This window comes from Lepisma saccharinum, chromosome 4 (assembly GCF_977018435.1).
Source record: "Lepisma saccharinum chromosome 4, izLepSacc3.1, whole genome shotgun sequence".
NCBI classification, from domain to species: Eukaryota; Metazoa; Arthropoda; class Insecta; order Zygentoma; family Lepismatidae; genus Lepisma; species Lepisma saccharinum.
Window position 1 is genome coordinate 34162751 of NC_139232.1, and position 26852 is coordinate 34189602.

Below are 26852 nucleotides of genomic sequence, written 5' to 3' on the forward strand. Positions count from 1 at the left end.
TAGTATCTTCTCAACCAATGACAGGGCGCCCCCGATTCTCACGCACTGTAATGTGCATTACCAGTGGGTACTAACTGGCGAGATTTCTGTCCCATCTGCGTCTGTTTGCCACGGTCGGAAGAGAACCAAGGAAATCGACTCCCGTGTTGTTTCAACAATGCTTGACGGGAGGTGTAGCTAACAAAACGGGTGTCATTTTAAATGTGTAAACTAACTATTAAGTTCACAAAGAGATGGTTTAATATTGGATATTACCTTCATTAGAAGCAGCGAAGTTAAAGATAAAAGAGGAATGTCTGGCAATCCTAGATCCGGCAGCGCCCGCAAAGTTAGGTGCCTGCATCCCAGTTGCCCGTAATGTTAAAAGCATGCACGTAATACTTAGCATTATGATTTACAGATTTGTTTTACCTTTTCCTTTGACTAAGTTGCTTGATATGCTTTTCAAAATGTGAGCAAATATCGTAACCATGATAATGAGTAATATTCTCGAATGAATTTGCATTTGCATCCTAAGCATTTACCACAAATGGCTTTTTAGTGAAAGAAAAAGAATAATAAGAATAAAAATATGACATGTGTCCTTAACTAAGCTGTACGCGAAATGTGTCAATTGCTACCAGTTGAAAGTTGAGCTACAGGTAATTTATTCTCAAGCCGAATATCGAGTAAATAGTGTGTTTGAACTTCATAAGTACTTGGGTACTATCCATTTGAATGAAGCTGTTGAACAAGTGTACAAACTAACAGAATTCTTCCCCACTGTTCCTGCCTCAAGCTCTTCGGTGTAAAAGTAGTTTTCTGCACTGAAGAGGATTCATACACTATCTGGCCATTCGTCACCGGACACCTGGAACGAGTACTTTAATCCGGTTTCAGGCATCCGTCAGTATCGTGTGGGGCCACCTTTCGCAGCAAGTACAGCCGCAACCCTCTGAGGAAGACTGTCCACCAAATTGCGATAGGTTTCGACGGGAATCCTGCTCCATTCCTCTTGCAAAGCGGCGAACAACTCTTTAGTGTTTTTTGGGCGGTGTGGCCTGGCTCTCAACCGGCGCTCCAACTCGTCCCAAAGATGCTCAATCGGGTTGAGATCAGGGCTTTGGGCGGGCCAATCAAGTTTTTGCACAAACATATCCTCGAACCACGTGTTGATCACACCTGCCATATGACATGGGGCATTGTCGTGCTGAAACAGATAATGACCACTACCGAATTGTGCCCACAATGTCGGTAGCGCAGAATTGTCCAGGATCGTTAGGTATGCATCTGCATTCATGATTCCACGCACTAACACAAGGGGACCAAGACCATACCAGGAGAAGCACGACCACACCATGATGCTTCCACACGCCTTTGGTGGGGTGTCCGGTGACGAATGGCCAGATAGTGTACATTTCAACGCAGCACACGGACTCAGGCAAGGAAATCTGACTTGGGACTGATATCCAATGAAAAGGAGCTGCTAAAGAAATTGACCAGAAACTCCCGATTCTACGACGACGTGATGGAGGTGTTCAGACTAAAGGATCGTCGGATCGAGTTACAGTATAAATGAGAATTTTCATTAAGTAATACATACATATGCTATTATTGTTAACATAGAGTGTGTGCATTTTGTGTTTGAAATTGAGTATGCCCATGCATGACTTACATTCAAATAGATTCTATTTAGTTAAAATATCTTTGGGTTTTCTTTATCCAATATTCAGATCAGGTTTATCTAAGGAAGCCTTACACCTTTCATAGAATCACACTACGCCACTGAAAGAGAGGTCCTTTTTCATGCTTCTGTGCAACTTTGGTCCATGAAGCATCCACATTTTTTTTTGTAAGCTGTCAATGCTGCTGCTCTTATAAAGGATGTCCCAACAAGAACGCCGGATATAATAACATGAAAAAAATATTTTATTTTCATAAATGGCAGATATTTCTACATCATTACAAAGGGTACATGTTGCCAGTTAAGGATAAAAAACTATATCTGCTATATGTGACCCACGACTTGCTCTGCATGCAGTCATTCTTTTGATGAAATTACTGATGACTCTTACACAGACATGTTTCTCGATTTGGTCAATGACACGTCAAATTTCTTCCTTGAGTTCTGGTAGGGTTTGGGGATTGTTTTCATAAACCTGCCATTTCACATGCCCCCAAAGAAAGAAGTTGCAGGGTGTCAGGTCCCATGACCTCGTTGGCCAGTTCTGGTCTTGGGCAAAAGGACACGGTCTAGAAATTTATCGTGCAGTAAGGCAATCTTCTCATTGGAGGTGTGGCAGGTAGCAGGACAACAAATAAAATACAACAGTACTTAAATTTGCCCCCAACCCACAACAAGAAGACAATGGCACAAATTCAAATCCGGCATTCTTGTTGGGATTCTCTTTACATTGTTATTATCCCCCCCCAACCACCAGAAGTATCATTCAACACAACTGTCTCAGGATCATCATCACGGAAGGAATTGGCAGGTAAGTTGGATGGAAAGAGTTTCAATCAGATGGTCACCCACTGAATACTACTGTTACCTACTGAGTGCTACTACTGAGAAGGTGACCATGTCCAACTTATCTGCAAATTCCTCCCCTGATGATGATCCTGAGGCAGGGTTGGAAGTTTTAACCTTGCTCGTGTTGTAATTGTGTTACCTGTTGCAAGGCAAGTTGAACATAATAAAGAGAAGTGACATTGAATGGAGTGATACAGTAGTGGGGATTTTCATGTTAAATTTATATGTAACTGCAGTCTTGTCTGCCATGATAGTGAATGTGTTGGCTGTATCAAGCATGTCTAATATAGGCTTTCAGCACTGAGTGTATTATTTGGAGAAGCAAATAAGAGAAGTCAGCAAAATTGAACATACTCATTGTTTCAAAATGATATTGGAATAGAAATAATTTAACTCGAACATTCATAGTATGTACAGTAAGTGTGAAATGAATCTGACAGTAATGAATGGAGCATAGACTAAAAATCTTGAACATGACATTTGGAATTAGCAGTAAATGTATGTCTGAAGCAAATGGTAGATATTAACTAACATCATTGTGGGCTTCATCTATTATTTAAATAAATTTTATTTAATGAGCAGCTTTTTTGAATTAAGTTTATCTAAGTCTACTTCATGGAGAAAGCAAAGCAAAATGTTCAATAATTTCCCCCCTTTACAGTGGAAATTTAATTTTTCCATTTTTTAGAGGAGCAAATGCCATGAGAAAATGCAGGAAAATGGAACATCTGGGAACATAAAATCAGGGTTCCACAATATATATTTTCCTGCATTAGATTATGTTTTTCTTTATTTTCCTGAAGAAAGTATACTTATAATGTGGTTAATCAATATACGTAATAGCTTCTTTCGTGAAGCTTTTCCATACAACAGGTTCCCAAGTACGAAAAGTTGTAAACAACAAGTGTGTGGTTTAAGAGAAGCTGCAATTCATACTACTTAACACTTACTTAAATGGAGAAAGTACTTCAAAGCAGAACCTTCTGTCACCTTCAGTGACTGGTTTCACAGTGCACAGCCTCAGATCTTCTTCCATCACTGTCACAGACTCTTCACCTGTGAAAACAAAACAATTTTGAAAAATAATTTTCACATAAATTAGCATTATAATTTTTTTCTGGCTTCTCTTATGCAATTAGACTTAGAATAAAATATATCTTCGCTTGCAAAATCCACAGTAAAATATAACTTTTGAATGAAGCTATGAGAAATGAAGAATTATTACTAAAGATATTTATGGTAAACTGTGAATAGCAAATAGATCAGGCTTTTGTGAATGGTGGTGGTGAATAACTAAATCAATAGGCTATAAATTTATGTTTTGCAAGCTACACCATGTTACTGCATAAAACTGATCATCTACATGGAAGCTTTTATGTAATTCTAGCCATTTCTACAAAATATTCTTGCTAATAGCTACACATAGATCTGATGTTGCTACACCACACCAGTTCATTTCTGGAAACTTTCATTGGGACTTCTGTAACAAGGATGCTGATGCTTTGATTTGATTGACTGATTTTGTGTTTTAAGTCCACTTTATGCACAGTAAGACTAATCGGGACTGGACCTACAGCTTAAAGTGTGATCCGAACCACTATGAGCCTCCACCAGGTATCAACCCTGGGACCCCTTATTTACAAGGTAATGACGTTACCACTATGCCATCAGGGAAGGCCTTAGGATGCTGATGCAGCAGAGCTGGGACATAATGAATGAACCTACACAGTTTCGAATTTTATGTCCATAATACCACATACGCCAGAATTTATTGCTTTTTTAAAGAGCCACTTATAGAAAATTCATTTAAATATTTAGTCAATGTAGTGTAACTTGAATATTAATAACATGAGAACAACAATAGTAATAACATCACTTACTGTTTTAAAAATAACAAGCTAAGTAACAAACTAACCAGGACAAAATATGCATATTAAAAGAAGATTAAAGGTGGTTGAAAGAAGTGCAAGGTTTAAAAAAAACAACAGATAAACTATGGTGGTATGAAGCATACACAGTAAGTATATCATTACTAGACTACTCAATTAATTTTTAATGCTTATTTCAAGGGACTGTTTAACAAGATGGGAAAGGGAAATTATGTGAAAGAGAAAAACAGTTATATATTCACACCATTCTTGTTTTACACAGACATTTACTTATGAGATAGAATGTATACTAACCAGTTCTCTTCCTATACACTAGCTGATTGTCTTGCAAACAGAACCATCTGCGGTTCCACGTTTTAAATGCATTTGAGGTTCTCTTGAACAAATATCCTTCCAAACGAACACCATTCTTCCCTGGCGCAGGAACATAGTCTTTATTAGTAACATATGTATGTCTATTTTCCATCTCCTTTTCAAGGCTGGTACTTTCTACTCTCATGTTCACCAACTGGAAGGTAGATTTAAAAAGTATTTATTACAAATGGTTTGATGTACATGTTCCCATGCAAATTTTGACTAACTATTGTTGGGTGATTTAGTACCTTATCCTAAAATAGCACAAACAGATTTATTTATTATTTGTCCATTACTATTTATTATTAAGTACGATTACATTGACATTGGCCACGTAAAGTGATTTCAACATCACGATAAATGAAGAAAGATGACATGAAGCATACAAGAAATAAAATTGACATTCGCATACAAACATATCTTCAGACCCTCAATTTTGTGTTTGAATACAAAATACTAAAGTTTATTAAATAATTTACAAAAGTTTATGAAATTTTCTTCAAGCATCAGTGTTGTCATCTCATAATAATAAAAATTTCTAAAAATGTTCATTATTTATTTTTAAAAAATATTCAACCAACTGTACATATTCATCCAAATAAGGTATTTTTTTATATTTTTATGTGGTATAATTTTATAATTTCGTCAGTGTTGCAAACCAAAACCCATTGCAACATGAGTAAGAAATGTAAATATCAGCTAATCATAAAAACAAATATGTGGTATGAAAAAATGAGAAGTTCAGTTTTCTATGCCATCCAAACATATGCTAGGTTATAGTTTTTGGATTCTTGATAACGTGAAATCAACAGAAGTTCACTTTCGTGTGATAGTCTTCAAAGCATACTATGAGCCACGAAGGTACTAGTACCTAGGAACTGATTTGTGAAATTTCAGGAGAGATGTAAATAGTGTAAATTGTCCAAATATTATGTTTGTAAATTCTGGTACCATAGTTTGTAAATAGTGGTACCATAGTGTATGACGTTTGTGATGTCTAATGTAAGTGTCTAGATGTTTGATGTATATGGGGGAAGGTGGTGAATATGTGAATGGGTTCAGCCCTTGTTGGGTGCCATACAGTTTTAGCTGCTTTTTTTTTAATGAAAATCACGCTAGATGTCTCTTTTAAAGAATACATTTGGATATTCATGTTTTTCCTCGGTGAGGGATAAATTAGAGGAAAAGATGCCTTTGCTTTGTATCGATCACATCACATTTTTTACACATATATCTGTTGGGAACAACCTGGGACAGCATTGTCGGCCATTGTGTGAACTCAACAAAAAGCACAGAACAGGCGTTACTTGTAAACATGTAAGAAAAACAAAGAAACCACACTTGTGCTGCACCTACCGGTTATGTATATCCAGCCTTTGCAGTGAAACAATCACCAAACCACATAGAAACAAGCAAGAGTTGTCATAAGCACTCAAAAACTAAGAACGTATATATACCTTATCCGCGATTTGAGCGCAAAAGGGGAAAGCTTATATACACGTTCTCCGTGCCGAAAGGGTTAAGCAGTAATTTGTTGGTATTGCCAGCATATCAGGATATCTGTTTATCAGTAAAATTGCTGCTAATTTTACCAATCTAAAATTTCTATAAATATCTGTAAATAGTGTAAAATTCTGCCATTTTGCTATTTTTAAATGAATATAAAGGTGTTCATCTTATCTGTTACAGAGCAGGAACACGAGAGGCAACACAGTACACATAAAAACAAAAACTTTAAAGTTCCAATGTTTTGCCGGCACTATCAAAGATAACTGGACTTAAAAAAGCAGGTATGGGCAGTAGGAGTGGATCGAGTATACTAGTCGTGAGAGCAAACAAACGTCACAAATGTTGACAGCAAGTTGTGAATTAAACATTAAGAATGAGAGCCTCTCCTACATGTTAGCCTCACCAGATTGAAACATTTCATGCATATACTTTTTCAACTTTCTGTGATGTACAAAGAAAAAAAAATGTAGCAAGAGAACTAATTGTTGTAGGGAGATGAAGTCAATTTTTCCCCCGGAATGACATTTTAGAGGAGATGAAATTAACACATTTTACATCCCAATGTGAAAAAAAAGATAAAGAAGAAAATTGAAATTTAACACAAAAATTCACATTTGGCATCCCCCACAGCCACCACAATACATCAAAGTGAACAAAAAACTGTAGTACATATGTAGCAGTGGTAAATTCCTAAAAACTTCCCAAGTCATGGTGAAATAAGTAAATACTTCTTGGGGAAAAATAGTAAAAAGTATAAGCAACGGCATGAAGCCACATTATGAAACAAATTTCCGGAAAATTACTTCTAGCGCTGACCCTGTGGACAGTGTATGCACCATATTTGCATGGGATCACAGCAACACAACAAGAGACCACTCTTCAAGTACATGTAAATACCATCCCCAACTTTGAAAGAAATAAGAAAAAAAACTGAAATTTTGCATGTAATTAAAAAATAATCATAATTTTCAGGAAATTTTGAAAATTGGAGGTCTCCTGCTGATCCCTTAATTGTTACATTCCAAAAATGACAGTTCTCATAGTATATATATATATGTGTGTGTATACAAGAAAGCAGTTTTTCGGTAACCCATAAACAATACAGTACATACAATAAGTATAAAAAGTACAGTGCAATTTTACAAAAAACAGTGATTTTCACTAATAGCATTGATCCTATGGATACTGGATGAACTAAATTTGCAGGGTTGCACAACAAAGGACCACTATTTGAGTGACAGTAACCATCATCTCTCAATTTAAAAAAAAAAAAAAATTCTCGCAATAAAAAAAATTATAATTTTCAAGTAATTTTGAAAATCTGAGATCTCCGCTGGACCTGCAAATGTCGCATCCAGAAAAACAGTTCTCATCAAGCATTTCTAAAAAAGTGTGAAAATTCAATTCATTCTTCATTATTCACACATACAAGAAAGAAAAAAACAAAGAAATTCTGGCAATGCTGAGAATCTTCCATTACTTTTAAGACTTCCAGGAATCAGCTGTGAGGCTTGCTTCAATTTACAAGTATATTCCTGCCCACACCAGTTTTTAACTCCATTTGATCATTAACAATGTCAGCAGGAAGCTAGAGAAATATCTGAACTTTTAAAGTTTTATTTTTATGTGTGCTATGAACTTATTATATTCCTGTTCTTGACAGGTAAGATGAACATGTTTTGCTCAGCACATAGTGTTAGAATCTACTTTGTGAATATGAGATACACAGGATTGGCATGTTTAAAACAAAAGTTTTTCTTGTATGTACGCATTGCTTGCATTATAGAATTATTTTCCTGTAGTTTACGATTATTACAAGCATAAGAAAACAGTTTTTCTTTGTGACGTTTCAGGAGAACACACACGCCTTTCATCAGACATTTATTTTCATAATAAACTGTTTTCTTATGCTTGTAATAATCGTAAACTACAGTAAAATAATAAAGCAAAAGTGTTTTAAACAATGTGTTTTAAACATTTAAATCTCACAACTTTGCTTTTTTATAAATGTTTAAAACATTTAAAACACCATGTTTAAAACACATTTTGACACTTGATATTTGATGGTCTGTGGTTATTTGCATGTTTTGCAACTTTGTCTTTTCATTTAATCCACATCATTTTGTTTACTGTGCACAGAAATCTGTTCAGTGGCTGAAAATGTATATTCAGTTAACAAAGAAACACATTGAAATGAGTACCCATGGGTCATGAGTACATCTGACTATGTTTTTTTACAAGTGTTTAAAAAAGAAAAAAAAAAGAAACAATTTTGTTCTGCACTACATACTGCACATACTTGTTAATATAAATATATCATTGTATTCATGAAAAAATGTCCTATTTCAGAAAACAGTAGCTACCACATGAATTGAGGGGGGCCTGGCAACTGTGGATTAGTTGAACCTTCTCAAACAGCTTACGTACAAGATTTAAGAATAACGTAAATAGGTATTTTAAGAAATTAGTCAAGTGTTTACTTTATAACTAGAAACACAGGCATTTCTTGAATGATTAACAGATTCCTCATTAATCATGATTCTTAGAAAATATGTTTTTGGTGTTTTTAACATTTATTTTGTTTGAAACATGTTTTTTTAGTTCTTGATTAAAAACACTATATAAAACATATAAAACAAAAAAACTGTTTGTTTTGTTACTTTAAAAAAAAAACAATTTTGCCAATCCTGGAGATACAATTCATGTACAGTCAACGGCAAAGATAACAGTAGGCAAATTGTCCACTAGTATTTTCATTACTCTTTATTCCACTCCCTGTGTTGTTTTAAGGAATGAATTACTCTTGATACAAAGCAGATGTTGTCCTCTGCCTAATGACATTTTTACTTCAATTCATGATCATCACATTGTGGAAAACGGACTGAATGAAAATGGTGGACAATTTATCTACTATTTCTTTTGCTGTTGGGTGTACAATGGCTTTATAAAGCTAATATCTAAATACGGAGTTTCCTTTTCTAAGGTAAAACCTGTTGCAACCATGTGGTTATATGCATTAATTAAAGTATTTTCATTCAGCATTTTCACGGATAATTTGTAATTTTATATCAGATCAGTAAAATATTGGTACTTCTCCATCAATTTGTAAACACAACATTGAGTAAAAAAAAAACAATCAGTGCCACCTCTTGGCTTTCAGTATAACAAAACAATTGAGTAGCATCAGCGAGTGTCCAGAGACAGATATCCTGTGTAAAACATCGTTGAGAATAGTGCTGTGTATTTTCAGCATGCTCATTACAGTACTTTATGTTTCATTACAATACATCAAGTGTTTCTTATCATAATAACCCCAGTGAAGGATGCAACAGGTATATTAGGTAAGTACATAATTGATATTGGCAAAAATTTCACATTGGTCCATCTCTAATTAAAACAGGTATAATGATTACGTCACATGAAACATCACTTACTACTTCGTTTGCCAATTTTTTGAAGAAGGGATCCAAATCTTGACAAAGATCAGTTCCTTGGTGAAAGTAAGTGCTACATGCATGCATGTACGAGAGAATCTGGAAAAAAAGAAAAGGTGTATTTGTAATTTTTGTTTTGTTGATTCACCAAATAAAAACACAAGCACACACACTGTATATATGCATGTATACACTGGTTTTAATACGGAAAAGCAGAAAAAAATTAGATCTTTTATATAATGGGCAACACAATTTAGGTTCAAGAAATTATTTTCTTAGTCATTGGTCACAAAGCTGTTAGAAATAGGATAAGTCATGCAATTATCACATCCCTTATTTGGCAATATAATACACATCTGTTGAATTTTGACAACCAATTTAGATATGCAATAAAGAGCACAAACAATACTTTTCATCCACGTTTATGGAAGATCCTATTGCTTTCTAAAGAAAGAAATAATTTGAATTACTTAGGGTGAATAATAACAATAGTATTCTCTTCCAGAATCTGTAATTTAAAATAGTTTCCAAATATTTGCAACTTTTTACATATAGCATACCTGAATTGAGCAGAAAGTTTGGGTTTTAAATCTGTCAGTTTTACAAACTTTCTGAAACAAAACTGTTTTACTTAATTACAACAGTTCATACTCAACTAATCACTGCTATTAAAAAGAAAAAAAAATGTAGGCGATAGGATTTAAACCTGAGACATCTTATTCCTTTCAAAAAAAATAAACTAATGCACAAGCACTTACAAACTGTTCTATAACATCGCTGGAAGCAACTCCCTTGAAACGTGCAGATGACTGTACAAGCTACCACTTTCAATGTGCTACAATCACATTTTCTTTACACATTTTGAGAAATATTAACGTTTGTGCATTACATACTTTTTGGCGAAGTATGGTTCAATATATTTTGCCTAAACTGTGTTCAGACTTGACAAACTTGCTCCAGATGGATCACTATCAAGTGCAGTGTATCCAACCTCAGAAAAGTCTCTGTTTCCAATTCCAACATGCAAAATAACAAACATTCCCAGCATTCCTCACATGTAAGTATTCGATTTTGTTCTCTATTCAAATGTTCTAATATAGTTTCTAATTTCACATTAAAAGCAAGAATGGCCACCGTATTTCTCAACTAGTAAAGGGGCCTGTAGTCAAGTTGGTTACTCTCTGCTGGAGCTCAAGAGCTATGACAATTTCTGGACTCAAGAAATATTTCAGGGTGCTCAGGTAAACTTTGGATAAGCATACATGTGTAATAGGAATGAGGGTATCCAATTAACTGATAATGATTATCATCAGGTAATGGTAATCAGTAGTACAATGGCAATTTGCTGGCAAGTTTAATGCTTTAGTATGCGATTGCTCTCATAATTCTATAATCTTGACATTGTCCCTACACATATAAAAGCAAAATCCATGAACATTACTTTCTAAATAAGTTTCTAAATAAGAACAACATTCACACCTAAACAATCTGAACAGATGAATGTTTCAATATCTTAACAAGAATGATGTTAATTTTGATGTATGTTGTTTCTGAGTCCCTCAATGGCCTATGCCTGACTTGCGAACACATTGATCTTCAGGTGTCCCCAGAGGAAATAATCATAAACAGCTGTGTCAGGTAACTTAACCCTTAGACGACAGTTTGTCCCCCACAGGGGACAGCAGGTATTTATGCCAATGACCTTTCGTTCTCTATAGGGGACAAGCATTGACCTTTCGTCCTCTATAGGGGACAAGATGCTTTTGCTTGTAGTATCTGACTTTTGGGACATACTGTGACTCTGTTTTTGTTCGGATATACATGTTTTGAGTTCTGCATGAGTCTTGAGGTATGTGATAAACAATCAGTAAGGTTTAATTTTATTTGGGTTATATTGGAGGGGGCAGCCCTCCGAAAATCTCGTTCCTATTTTTTTTTTAAATTTTATTATCGTTATTTTCTCTGTTCTGGGATTTATAATGGTACTTTTACCAAGGGAATGAATGCACTAAAATAATCTTCTGGCTTCCCTTTTCACGTGTCAGTGCATGGGGGGGGGGGGCTAGTTCGCAGAGGAAAAATGGTGCCTGGCAAAATATTTTAGGATGCCTTTGTTATTTCCCAAACAGGCTTCAGTGAGTCACAAGAATGATTTTGCAGTGCTTCATTTCCAGGTCACAGGAGGAGAGGGGGGAGAGGGGCATCTGCTATCTTTTGTGGAGAAAGAGCATGCGTTGGTGGGCACGTTTCAGGGTGTGAATTATTGTCTTGAAACTTTCAAGTGGGTGGATGTGCGGACTTAGTGATTTGTCTCTTGTGCCAGTTTGCGCCAGTGGCGGACTTTCTACTTTTTTTTTCCCCAGTTGAAGCTTCCTTTTCCCTCCACCACGAGTAAAGGTGTGTAAGATGACAAAAAGACCTGGTTTATTACCAAGTGATATTGATGTAGAGTTGCGTGCCTTAGATACGGATTCAGAATCAGGTTGTGACAACCCTGGCCTCACGGCATGGAGGTATAATTTGTAACTCCAGTGTTCTTAGTTTCAGAGTAAAAAAAAAATAATTAATGTACCGAATTTCAAATTTCCCACTCAAAAAAACTCGGGTGCTTCACATTGGAATTTTTATTTTCCGGAAAGTATCTCGAATATGTGCGTGATTTTTTTGTACAATAATGCAAAACATATCAGGCAATGTGCTGGTACAATTTTGCACATTTACGTCGTGGCATTGCAGCGTAGGGGCCTGCAGATTTTCAAATTCCGTAAAAAAGAAAAATAATAAAAAAATATAAATAAAAAAGGGGGCAGTTTTTTCTTCTTCTACCCAATAATGGAAAATTTTGTTTTTATGTCATAGGCTTATAGCCACATCTGTACTGTACAAAAGAAGGTATAATTTGTAACTCCAGTGTTCTTAGTTCCAGAGATATAAAATTGTATATAAAAGCATGCAGAAATTTAACATTCCCGCTTAAAATGCCTCGGTCTGTCGTTCGTACATTTATGGGAAAACATGCTTGGTCGTCTACGGGTTAAGGCTCGGCAGGACCTTTGGCCACAGCCAGAGCAGCTGTTTTTAAATTTTCCTATCCTTTTAATAACTATTTTCCTGTAGTTTACGGTTATTACAAGCATAAGAAAACAGTTTTTCTTTGTGACGTTTCAGGAGAACACACGCTCCTTTCATCAGACATTTATTTTCATTTTGACTAAAGATACAGTTATAACAATGGTTAGTAATTTTTTAAACAAAAAGAATCTGTTATATAATGGATGTTGTCAATGTTACATTGTTGTAATATAGCAACTTAACTGTGAAAAAAGCAGTCTGTTTCATTTTTATTTCAGATTTTTTTAAATTATGAATCCCAAATATCATCAGGTAATTCAAATTCATCATTGTTTTCACAAAGTCTCTTGATGTTTTCTGTTACATTAAATTTTAAAGATGGTGGCTTACTCCATTTGTGAAAAAGAAAACTCCATACTGGATCTATGTTACCATTTTCATTATTTAATTTATTCCAGTGTTCTTCTGCAATGAACGAAGCTTCCCAGACATTCAACTCTGTGTTTCCCGTTAATTTAAAACAGAACATCAAGAAAACATCAAGAGACTTTGTGAAAACAATGATGAATTTGAATTAGCTGATGATATTTGGGATTCATAATTTTAAAAAAATCTGAAATAAAAATGAAACAGACTGCTTTTTTCACATTTAAGGTGCTATATTACAACAATGTAACATAGACAACATCCATTATATAACAGATTCTTCTTGTTTAAAAAATTACTAACCATTGTTATAACTGTATCTTTAGTCAAAATGAAAATAAATGTCTGATGAAAGGAGCGTGTGTTCTCCTGAAACGTCACAAAGAAAAACTGTTTTCTTATGCTTGTAATAACCGTAAACTACAGGAAAATAATTCTATAATGCAAGCAATGCATACATACAAGAAAAACTTTTAATAACTACTGTGATATTCCAAAATTTGAAAAATTACATCAGTTTAGAATTCCTTCTAGAGCATTGACATGAATTTTTGTATAGTTTTCTTTCACTGTTATCTACATATTATCAATAGTTTAATACAGTTACGTAATCATGAAACTATTGAGAATATGTAGATAACAGTGAAAGAAAACCACACGCAAAATTCGCGTCAATGCTCTAGAAGGAATTCTAAGCTGACGTAATTTTTCAGATTTTGGAATATTATGACCAATCAAGGATTGGGCATACATCCCCAAATACAAACAAAACACCACACTACTCCACTCAAGTACAAGGCTCATTGCTAACATGGCCAAAATGGCATGAGAAGCCAGTTTGTTTATTATTGCTACAAGCGGAAATCAAAGGTAATGCCAAAAAACCATGAGAACCAGCTTAAAATCAAGTAAAAGCTGCAATTCTCAGCAAAATAAGTCATTATCACCATGCAAAAGCCATTTTTCATGCATGAGCACCATGTGCTCTAACTTACATGTTAGACGAAATTGTTATTTGTTCACACATTTTCAAGATAACATTTGTGCAGGTGCAGAATGACCCTCTTATCTTGAAAATACCATTAAGTCTTCTAGCATAAATATGTCTAAAAAATCCTAAAAATCGATGTTTTTTGATAAGTACATCCGGGAACTTAAAGAGTCACTGTTCAAGCCTGACACCTGGTGGCCAGGCTTGTAACTACTTGATCCAAGCTACATGTGACCTCAGCCAGCCAATGGGAGGCATCCCAAGCTATGACATCATGAGGAAAGTAGCAAATTTCTTTATTATGGTGCGAGTTTGTCTCTTGCACTCTCTTGTGTGTCTGCCAACAGTGCAGATAGTAGTGGAAAATCTATCTATGCACCAAAATCGGAACTCGGGTGTGCTGAAAAGTGCTTAATCGGTAAAATATGTAGTTTACGATTCCCGATCACCTCGCATATGGTCACGTGGTTGTGTTAGCCGGACTGCCGGATACATGGTGAAGTGAATCCACATTTATCCAAGCCTGCAGGAGACATCCAACACCTGTAACTCCCATGACAGTCAGGAGAGGATGCAGAATGTCCACAAATGTGAGTTTGTGTGCCGTCAAAGTCCGTTGTCCCCAAAAAATGAGCTGCTGCCAAGCTTAGTGAGTGTTGTGGTGAAACAAAGGCCCCAGATAAGGTAAATGGTTCCTTTGTGCATTCATCGGCTGGTTTCCCGATTTTGTAAATATGAAAGTGTCATTTTATGTAAATGCTGCAATTGTAAAAAGTGTATACATGTTTGTTTGTGCCTGCAATATTTCCATAATGTCTGTTAATGGCCAATAAATATGTTGGTCCAAATGAGAAAGGTCCAGTTTTCATTTCTGGGTACAAAGTCTGGTAAGCTCTCCTCCACTACTGGTTTTACAGGCTGAAAGTTCTTTTGGATACCAGTGGGTCTTCTGTAGAATACTCGCTGCTAATCGGAGAACACCACACGTCACACATGGGAGACGTGTGGCTGTGTAAAGTAGCCTGGGAGTTATATTTTAATTTTTGGTAACTGAACCAAGCAAATCCAGTTCAAACTTAAGTGTATAACTCCTGAAACCGATTGCAATATCACAGCGGTTTTTCAAAAGGGGAGGAAAATTCTAAAACAGCCACCCTGGCAGCGGCCAAAGGTCCAGCTGAGCTTAACAGCAATCATATTATCACTATTTTTTAAAAATGCTTTAAGTGAAACCCTTGTCATCCACCCCAACAATCTATATTTCTGGACATGGCATAGTTTTTGTTAAATACATGACAGTCTGTAAGTGTTACCAACTATTTTTTTTATATAGTTAGAGAATCATTGCAAAGTAAATTGCAAGCTTAAGTGTAACCCTATTTCAAATAAATAACAACAACAATGACGACGACACCACAGCCACCATGAGGGAACATTTCAAGACATTGATTAGGAATAACAATAACAGTACACATTTCATATCTGGGCGTTTTACTTACTGAATGTCTCAATGCATTTCATATCTGTCTTTCTTGTGCTCAGGCAGTAAAATACATTTTCCTTCCTGTGACTATATAGATAATCTATAAAGATGTAACATCTTGAACCCAAAGTGTAAACTGAAATTTACCGTTCCAAGGACTTCATGACGTTTCCTTGCTTGTAAAATGCTAATAGCCTGCACATAATCCAAGGCAGTATGTCGAAAGCAGGAGCGTGTCGCAGAGAGAAGATTCTGAACTTCCTCCGCTTCATGTGGTCGGCTTTTGGGTGCCTGAGAATTCCTTTGCAGGGCAGCATCCAAATCATTGGAGATTTTATCAAAGTAATGGTGAGAATCTTTCATGCTTTTAATATCGCTGAAAATTAGAATAGTAATTGTTATGAAATAATTTCAACAATGCAGTTGCATTTGTTAAACGTATCATTTTAAAACATTGCTTGAAAATTTTGATAAAATCCAACAATAAACAATTCCATTAAACTTCCAGAAATATAATTACATTTTAAATAACTTGATAATTTCTTAAATTTTCACAAACTGTATGAGCTAGGGCTGCGATTCCACTTCTGCTATTGTTACCAATACTTGGAAATTGAAACTATTGACAGTAGTTCGGAACATTAATAAAATTTTAGATATAAGTTTTCATTTGGAACTAAAAGGGTGTTTCATAAAGTGCGCAGTTTTTGAAAATGCAATAACTGAGTCAAAATTTCAGGAAAGTTGACATTTTGTTTTTTATTATTTTACACATTCACTACGATTTAATAATTTAAAAGTTAAAAGTGTCCGGCATATGCCCTTATGCGATTTAAAAGTGAAAAATGATGTCTGGCATATGTCCATCTCCGTTTTGTAAGCAGGCAGTAACTCGATCTGTGAAGTTCACCATGACTTTTGTGCAGACGTCTCTGTCAATTGAACCAATTACCCGTTGGATTTCTATCTTCAATTCGGGGATTGTTTGAGATTTTGGGCAGGAGGTGTGATTGGCCCCTTCGTTTTTGAAGATGGGAATGAAAATACAGTTACGGTAAACGGTCCTCGTTATCGGGACATGATCAGAAATGTTGTGTGGCCTGCTCTGGATGAACTGGATACCATGAGTATGTGGATTCAGCAGGACAGGGCTAGCTGTGACACATCCAACGAGACAATAACCTTACTGCAAGAAAAGTTTCCTGGCCGCGTGATCTCGCTTCGTGGTGACCAGGAGTGACCTCCGAGGTCTTGTGACCTCACCCCATGTGATTTCTTTTTATGGGGTTATGTGAAGTCACAAGTGTACATGAACAAACCTCAAATAATCCCCGAATTGAAGAGGGAAATCCAATGGGTAATTGGTTCAATCGACAGAGATGTCTGCACAAGTGTCATGATGAACTTCACAGATCGAGTTACTGCCTGCTTACAAAACTGAGGTGGACATATGCCAGACATCAATTTTCACTCTTAAATCGCATACGGGCATATGCCGGACACTTTTCACTTTTAAATTATTAAATCGTAATGACTGTGTAAAATAATAAAAAAAACAAAATGTCAACTTTCATGCAATTTTGGCTGAGTTATTGCATTTTCAAAAACTGCGCACTTTATGAAACACCCTTTATATCCTAGCTATCTATAACAGTCTTGTTTTAAAATATTCATAATTTCAGAGGAAATAATCACTCAATCACAAAATCAATTTCTTCCCAAAATATAATTGCAAAAATTATGTAAATTGTGTATTTTGCAAAATTTTAAGGACACGAACTTCATGAAAGTATCATGTAGAATTCTTGCATACTCTGATATTGTCCAGTTCCAGTGATTAAACTCTAATACTTTCCAATAGTGATACCGATAGTATCAGCCTACACAAATACACAGATATCAACTCAACACATACGCAAAGAAACAAATAAAACCTCATAAGTTAAGCATGACATCTAAAAGCCTTAGGAGTTACTACATTAAATACTTTGAAGAATGTGCAAAGTTAATTTTTGAAGTTATTATGTACTTTCCTTGTGAGGTGTATTAAAGATGTGGAACAATGTACTCAAGGTACTGGATAACTATAATCTGGATTTTCTGTCATATCAACGCATATAATCTGTACTTAAATATAAATGAAGTTTGTGTTAATTAAAAAAACAAAACAATCATGTGCCAGAATCAATAATAAAAATAAGTAAACTGATGATTTATATTATTTATTCTAAACATATTTTTGTTCTTTCATCTTGCCACAAATCAAGAACATTTGTAAAGTAAGAATTTGGTAATGGGCCTTTTGGTCTCATGTGACACGCATTAATTTATTAATTTTTATCAAGAAATTTGCTTATACATGGCTAATACAATAGTTTCATATATAATAGAAAGAAAACATATGCATTCACATAAAGAAGAAAAAGAAAACAACAAAGATTACAACACAATAAATATACTAAAACAAAAGTTACTGTAGCTCTGGTGGTTTCCGAGATAGTTGTCACAGATGGATGGCCAACCTGAGATATCAACACAGCCATTGCGCAGAGATACTTTCTTAAGCTTAGTCCCTTAAAATTGGTTCACATTATTATTAATTTGTCAACGTTTTGCATAAACCTGAACACATAATCCTAATATTTCAACACTTAACAGTCAGAGGAGATAACAGAATGGAAAACACACTTACCTCTTAACAAATGTGGTTAAATTTTTCAGGACGGTCCTAGAAGCTTGATCCAGTAAGATGGTGTGGTACTTGTTCATTTCCTGAAGGGCATTGATCATCTTATTCAAAGGAATCATGACATCTTGGTCATCTCGAAAATAGGAACTTAAATCCCACAAACTATTGGCAAATTGACTGAAAATAAAATTCATGTGTATCTTCAGTGATGGCTAGTGACTTTTCAAGGAAACATGCTACAATTATTGACAGGGTGGTCCACTCTAGGACCATGATAAAATTCAAGTATAATTCCTTGATTTCAAGGTGAACTTTTCAAAAATTCAAGGTTATAAGCAGATGTTTTCTCTTATTTCAACCTTATGTATTACCACCTGTCACTACCCACACCCATACACACACAAAGATATTAATAGTATAAAGGGTCTGTGAGATTCCGATGTACCCAAAAATTCTCATTCTATTCAATTAAATGATATATACATTTAAAATATTTAATTTAAGGTGCGGAGTTTACATTTGCCATTTCGCATACTCAGACTCAAAATACATCTACAAACACAAGTCACAAATGTAACATGATATACTAATTTACAAAAAATTGTTACTTGAATAAGAATTTAACAACTCAAATTTACCTAATCAACTTATCATTCAATAATCTTCCATCCTTCGTTCTCTAAAATATACTAACAAAGTAAACAGATTGAGAGAATTCTGTTTTATGTTTCACACAACTTTCTTTCCTTCCTCGATACAAATAAATGCTAAACTGTGAAAAACTTGGCTCAGGGCATTTATAAATATGTATAAATTCAAAGGGATTTGGATTAATAAAAGTTGCAATTCTTCATGTCTATGGAGAAAAACTAATGCAGAATTTATGCATAATTCCCGGTGAGTAGCCAGCCTGATTCAGATATTCCTACAATTATTCGATATCTATAAATATTCCTCACATTCTGAATTAAACCTCATGCATAATGTGAACTGTAAAAGAATTCAGACCTTCCCCCAAAAAGAAGTGTATAACAGATGATATGTCCATAAAGCAAATATGGTTTCAAATATTAAACATAGATCATTTGAGCTGAAATGTTGTTAGATCCATATTTGAATATCATTAGGAACTCAAAAACATGAAGTATCCCAGACAAGATTTCCGTATTTTATAATTCTACACTAATCTTTAATGAATTGTGATGAACAGATTAATTGGTATTCTACAGGTATCGACCAATATAAGCACATTAGTGTACCAGTTTTTGAGTAATATTACCACTCTGATTTATCTGCAAGTATATTTTAATTTAGTGCAATACTGTGCTGTTTTGTTATAATTTCTATGGAATGTCTTAATTGATTGATTTAGTTTATTTTAGTTCGCTTTTCTACACTTTTGGCTCATCCCGAAGATGAGGCTGAGTGATGATATTGACGAAGGGACACTTACAAAAAACCATGCCGGGATTCAAACCTGGGACCCCTGGCATCATAGCGCACTGTGCTAACCATTCTACAAGGGAGGTCAGCAAGTAAATGTTTAAGTATGCCGTTACTTTTTCATTGTAGTCATCTTCTCACATACATTTATTAAGGAGGTCAAGAGGCACAAGTAAACACACAAAATTATTTTGATTAAAAAATAGTGATACCAACCACAAACATTAACAGAAAAGAAGGTAATAAATCAATTCTCTTGCAGGAAAGATCAAGAGATTTTAATGCTTATAGTAAAATAATGTGACCACCTCAGTGGCTTACTTGGTTACTCTTGGAATGTATGAATGAATGATTTTATTTTACTTTATTCACTTTATTTCTGCCACTTTTGGCTAATTGCAGAGATGATGATGTTTGAAGCAGAGAATGGATGTACATGTAGTAAAAATGTGCTAACTATGTAAATGCATATTTAGTTATTTTCACCAAAATATGGAGTTAAATATGGACTTAAAATTGTACAAATTTACCTTTTTAATAATATAAGACACTACACGAGCTACATAAAATACAGTGTCGGCATTGTAACTGTTACCGTGACTGTCTTGAAGAGCAACCAAAAGCGAATCCTGTACGTGTGCTACAAAATCGTTGATTTTGGCGCTGCTGCTGGACACACAACTAGTAGCGAGGGTGGGGTTAGCAATGGGCTGATCGATTTGGGACTATCTTCCAATGTTGCCAAAATAATGTTTGTGACAACAAGGAGCTGATGCTTGAGTCCTCATACTGTATTGTTGACAACAATTGTGTTAAGAATTACAGAAACATTGCATTGTATGATGTGTATTTGATTGGTGCTGCCACCTGGTAGCTGAGTGTAGGACTTATGACTGACTGTTGGTGAGTAGTATGTGTGAACCATGGAGTATTCTGTGTGAGCAGTTTCGACTGCAAGGATGTTGGCTTTCTTTCTTGTTCGTTCTTTTTATTTTGTAATGCTGTTTGTAAGCTAACCATAATATATGCTACAAATTGATAATTTGGACAATTTTCTTCCAATAACTTTAACAGGTTTGTTTAGTCGTGAGTGCACACGTAAAAATGGCTGCATGCAGTAAATACAAAGTATCCATTCACAAACTTGAAGGTTCTGATGATTGGGCAAAATGGAAGTGGCAGATGAACATGGTGTTGCGTGCATATGGACTTGAAACAATTGTGGACGGTTCGCGAAAATTTGTTGAATTATCTATCGATAGAATCAATGAGCGAACAAAAAGCATCATTCGCAGAATGGCAAAAAGACAATGCAAAAGCGGCAAGTAAAAGAGCCAGTGCATTAAGTAAATCGATCGCGAGACTCATGCTAACGTGTAATCATGCAAATGAACTGTGGGATAAATTGTGTGCCCGGTTTGAGCACAGCATTTCAGAATGCCTGAATATGCTGAGACTTTTTTCCGAATCCAGCATGATGAAAAAAGAAGACATTGCACATGTGACAAAACTGCAAAAGCTATTTGTGGACTTAAATGATGAACTAAAGAAACACGATGAAAATATGTTATCTGAACGTATGTTGAATGGTCGAATTTTGTCAACTTTACGCAAGGAATATGATCATTTCAAGGATCTGTGGGACACTATTCCAGTGGAAAAATAAACTTTGAACTTAATAATTCAGAAGTTATATCAGTTATGCAGTCATGCAGTTATATCAAGAATGTCTTGCTCACGAAAATAAACAGCATGTGAAACAAGTGTTGAAACAAATTAGCATTGATGTAAAAGATGGAGATGAACAGTTTTGTGATGGGTGTGCATTACGGAAAATGCATAGGTTACCATTTAAAAAACATTTTAATCGATCTAAAGAAATTGGTGAAGTAATTCATACCGATGTGTATGGACCCATGAGTGTTACATCTCTAGGACCTGCTTGTTGTTATGTTTGTTTTAAGGATGACTACGGTAAATTTCACAGAGTATTTTTATTAAAACATAAGGATGAAGTTCCAGCATTTTTTGAAACGTTTTTGAATGAAGCGAACACTAATGGTCATGTGATAAACCCCCCTTCCAAAACAAACTTTCAGGTGTGATGGTGGAAAAGAATTTGATAAGAAAATTGCAGAATTGTTAGCCAGTCGGGGTATTGCATACTATATTGCTCCTTCATATACTCCTGAGCAAAATGGTGCTTCTGATCGAGAAAACCACTCTATTGTTGAGACGGCTCATTCAATGCTAAATCCTACCAAACTACCAAAGGCTTTGTGGGCTGAAGCTTGCAATACTGCAGTGCACATATTGAATCGTACAGGAAAATCGCCAGTTTATGGTAAGGCACCTTACGAACTGTGGTATGAACAAGAAGTTGGAAAGCTTGAGCATTTGCATATTTTTGGAACGCAGTGTCTGTTACGTTCATGTGAACAAGAATTTCCATTCAAAATTTGACAATAAGGCTATTTTTTTGTTTCTTGTTGGTTATGTTAATGACAAGGATGGTTATCGGTTTGGGTTCCTTCGCAAAAAGGAAAGTAGTACTTAGTCATGATGTAAAATTCAACTCTGAAATTACCTGTAATTTACATGAAACTACCATATCAGAAGATAAGGAACTTGAAAATTGTAACAAGAACATTAATGTTACTGTGACTGAATGTGTGGAAGGAAGGGAGGAAGTACCATTCGACAACAGATCTTCAGAAGAAGAATATACCATATTGACATCCAAAGGAAGTGAAGTTCAACCAGTACACACTGATGAAAGAAGTGAACGCAGTAAAAGAAAACCAGCTTGGAGGTAGGGTGATGAATTTGTATGTATGGCTGATGCTAAAAATGACAGTGGTACAGACCCACATTCATATTCCGAAGCTGTTGAATCAAACAATCACAAGAAATGGATGGAAGCTATGCATAAAGAATTAGATTCATTGAAAGAAACTGAAACTTGGGATCTTGTTGATCATGTTCAAGTACTGAAAAATAGTTGGATTTTTCATGTTAAGACTTCATGTGAAAGCACTCCTTCTGTCAAAGCTAGATTAGTGGCTAAAGGTTTTGTACAAAAACAAGGAATTGACAACAGTGGAACATTCAGTCCTGTAGCTTGCTATGATACCATTTGAATGATGTTAGCTTTGGCTGCTTCAAAACAAATGAAATTAAAACAGTTTGATGTAAAGACTGCATTTTTAAATGGTATACTTGAGGAAAATTTGTATATGGAACAATCAGAAGGATTTGATGATGCAAGTGGGCATGTTTGCTGTTTAAAACGAAGTTTGTATGGCTTTAAACAAGCTCCATGTTGTTGGAATAAGCGATTCATGCAATTTATGAAGAAAACTGGTCTCAAAAACAGTTCAGCTGATATATGTCTCTTTTACCGAAAACGCAGTGAGAATGTACTGTATGTAGCAATTTATGTCGATGATGATCTGGTTGTTGGAAGCAATGAAAATGAAGTTGAAACTTTCATAAATGATTTGCAACGAGAATTTAAGATATCCGTAGGATCACTGGAAAATTTCTTGGGAATGAGAACAAAATTCAATGAAGATGGCTCGAGGCCAGGAGGCTTACACAAAAAGGATTCTGGCACAATTTCAGATGGCTGAGTCTAATGCTGTGTCAACCTCAGTAGGCTGTGAAGAAGTAGAAAATACTGAAGATATTACCAGGAAGGTTCCACATCGTGAAGCAGTAGGATGTCTTACTTATTTAGCTGCTGCAACTCGTCCTGAGATCGCATTCGCAGTTAATCCTGAGATCGCATTCGCAGTTAATAAGGCAGCAAGAGTTCTGGAAAAACCTTCTTCTTGGGATTGGAGCAATGTGAAATATATTTTCAGATATTTGAAAGGAACAGTGGATTTTAGCATAACATACAAGGAAGGAAATTTATAACTGAAGGTCTTCAGTGATGCAGATTTTGCCAGTGACAAGAGGACAAGATGCTCAACAACAGGTATTGTTGCTACTTTTGCTGGTGGAGCAGTTTCTTGGAAAAGTAAACTGCAGAAGGTGGTGGCATTTTCTACAACTGAAGCTGAAATAGTTGCTGCAAGTGAAGGAGCAAAAAAAATTGGTCTGGTTGAAGCAACTTTTGTTAGAACTGTCACAACTTTCAGAGCTGGGTCCTCCACCAACCCTCTGTGTTGATAACGCCAGTGCAGTGAAGTTGACTAAAAATCCAGAATATCATAAAACGTCAAAACACATAGAAGTCAGATATTTCTATGTATGGGAACGAGTGCTAAATTGTGACATTAAGCTGGAGCATATCAGTGGAAGACAACAGTTAGCTGACCTGCTACCAAACCATTAGAACGTGTTCGCTTTAATCTGTTGTGTTGATTTTGTCAATACAGTGTTTGAAGGAAGTGTTAAGAATTACAGAAACATTGCATTGTATGATGTATATTTGATTGCTGCTGCCACCTGGTGGCTGAGTGTAGGACTTATACCTGTTGGTGAGTAGTATGTTTGAACCACGGAGTATTCTGTGTGAGCAGTCTCGACTGCAAGGACGTTGGCTTTTTTTCTTGTTCATTCTTTTTCTTTTGTAATGCTGTTTGTAAGCTAACCACAATAAATGCTACAAATTGATACTTTGGACTATTTTCTTCAAATAACTTTAACAAATTGTAAATAAACAGGAATTTCAAGTGTTTTACAATAGCAAAAGCAAACAGTTGGGAGGTGTAAAACTGAAAATATATATATATTGTTGGGATGACAGAAAACTTGTAATTAACTCAATTTGAGGGTATCAAAAAGATCGTAAACTTTTCTTTGTTTAACGTCACTTTGTACTTTGTCAGTTATTCGCAAGAAATTCACCCAACACTTTTGGCCAATGGGGACATGTAGTTATTGTGCAAATATGGAGTATATGTTGAGAAATGTTCTCAAATATGGAAATAATATGTAAAAATTAATAAAATATGTAAAATAATAGCCAAAACCTAATATATGTAAAAATATGGAAAATGAAAACTGATTTTCTCGAGTCTACTTGCCATGATGCACAAAGATAATACAAAATATAACTTGATTTCAGTTCCATACATAAATATGGATGTTAAAATAGATGAACGGACAATCACGAACGGAAATGGACAACACACAACACAAGTCCCATAGACGATGGGTCCAGATGCCAGAGCCTTTCTAGCCTGCAAAATGCATTCCAGGATTCACTACATGGAAGTGTCTTGAGAAAGGGTCACCTTTTACTCCCCAGGGTAGTCTTGGGTTAGGTATGGTTGTTACTTCATCAATTTAATCTAATCATCATTCATCCTAAGCAGAGGCGGCTCAAGGGGGAGAGCCACCGTGCCATGGCACTACCCTCAGAAGAAATGCATACATAGCCCAAGTATTGTTAAATTAATACATTGATAGTTTACAGACAAGGAGATTCGAATCTTGCAATCAGTCAAGCTGACGTGACGACCACCCCAACCACAGACTGACTAGATATGAACAGCCCCAACCTCCTCACTGCATTGCCAGCTGTTTCGTAACCTCGGCGAGGCAGTGTTCCGCGCCACTCAAGAGCTGGCCTAACCAAGTTGAAACATGTGAGAAGTCTCAGCGAGTAACATTTCCACCATGAGCCGGGAAGAAGGTGGCAGGGGGTGGTGTTAGCCAATGGGGTTAACCCATAAGACACCACCCGTGCCCGTTTTCGCTTTGGCACAGCGAGGGAACTTTCGCAGTGTTAACACAGTTGCCATCTTCAGAGATAAGTCGCTAAATACGATGGATTTGTAAGACCCGTTGGGGAAGTAATTCTTGAATATCTACTTTTCTGCCAACTTTTGGAGAAACGAACCTAGTATTTTTCCACAGTTAAATGAACATTTTGATAATAGATAGATGCACCTAGAGGGCCATGCAGACTTTTTGAAAATATAAAAGTAAAAAATCCTATGGTGATGCGAGTTTTCTTTGGCATTTTGACAATTTCTTTTTACATCAAATGTCCAACATCCAGTTGAAATACGTGTGCATGGGGGAGGAGAAGGTGAGCAGATTTGTTTTCCCTTCCTCTTGTAATTGTGTTTTTAGTGAAGTGTCCTGTAGTGTATAAAGATAGGTTAGTGAGTGAAGATGAATCATATTAGTGTGTTATTACTTAAACCCACACTGTTTTCCACGTTACCAAACGAGGATAAACATCTTGGCCAGTGGGGCAACCTCAAGGAGGAGCGGGGGCATTGCGGAGTTTTTTTCTCTTTCGATTTCTTGATCATACTTGCCGCCGGCCGCCACTGATCCTAAGTATCATGATTAGTCTAAAAAAAGATAAAAGTAACATAAATAAGAAAAAAACATGGGTGTTCTTTGAGAGTGTTCCTTATCAATATCATCAATCATTCTCATCTCCACAATTAGCCAAAAGTGAAGAAAAATAAACTAAAGCTAAGAAAATATAAAAATATTTCTAAAAAATACAGAGTAAAATAATGTGTTCACCACATCTTACCTCTGTTGAGCTACGTAGCTTTTTCCTACATCTACCATAAGGCCACACATTTTCAGCACCTGAAAAAAAATTGATGCAAAGAAAAATGTATTATTGTTTTATTTACATGCAAAAGTAAGTTGATAAGCATAATTAAAAACTAAATACTGCTACAATATGATCTCTTGAACCATGAATCAGGGTGGCTACAAACAAGCAGAAATGAAATTCCTAGACTTTTCCAGATTTTCCAGTACAAAATGTACATTTTTCCCCCGAACAATTATAAACTAAATAAACTAAGTAAAATAAATTATTACTGATATTCTTGTTTCATATATGCCTAATCGGTAGGGATCTTGATATTTAGTTATTTCTTTCTAAATTAGTGCCATTCCCCAAATGCACATTTTCATTTTAGTGCATTTCTGAGGAATATATCTAAATTTATACTTTCATCATGTTTTTAAAGTACTGTTTCAAATTTTAGGTCTCATGGGCTATGCCTCTTTGTGAGAGTTTGATACCTTGGAAGTTATTTTGAGAAAGTTATTTTCCATACC

The 26852-nt window shown here is 35.5% G+C and overlaps 1 protein-coding gene across 1 annotated transcript in view; it reads right to left on the reverse strand.

The window, feature by feature from the left end:
• Positions 1-26852, reverse strand: part of CenB1A (Centaurin beta 1A) — a 95592-nt gene that overhangs the window by 54293 nt on the left and 14447 nt on the right. Inside the window, exons 3-8 of the mRNA XM_083120395.1 lie at positions 26311-26369; positions 18363-18536; positions 15818-16046; positions 9699-9797; positions 4696-4909; positions 3463-3568 (exon numbers count right to left, since the gene is read on the reverse strand). Of these exons, the coding sequence (XP_082976521.1) occupies positions 3463-3568; positions 4696-4909; positions 9699-9797; positions 15818-16046; positions 18363-18536; positions 26311-26369 (881 nt within the window). The remainder of the gene's footprint in view (positions 1-3462; positions 3569-4695; positions 4910-9698; positions 9798-15817; positions 16047-18362; positions 18537-26310; positions 26370-26852) is intronic.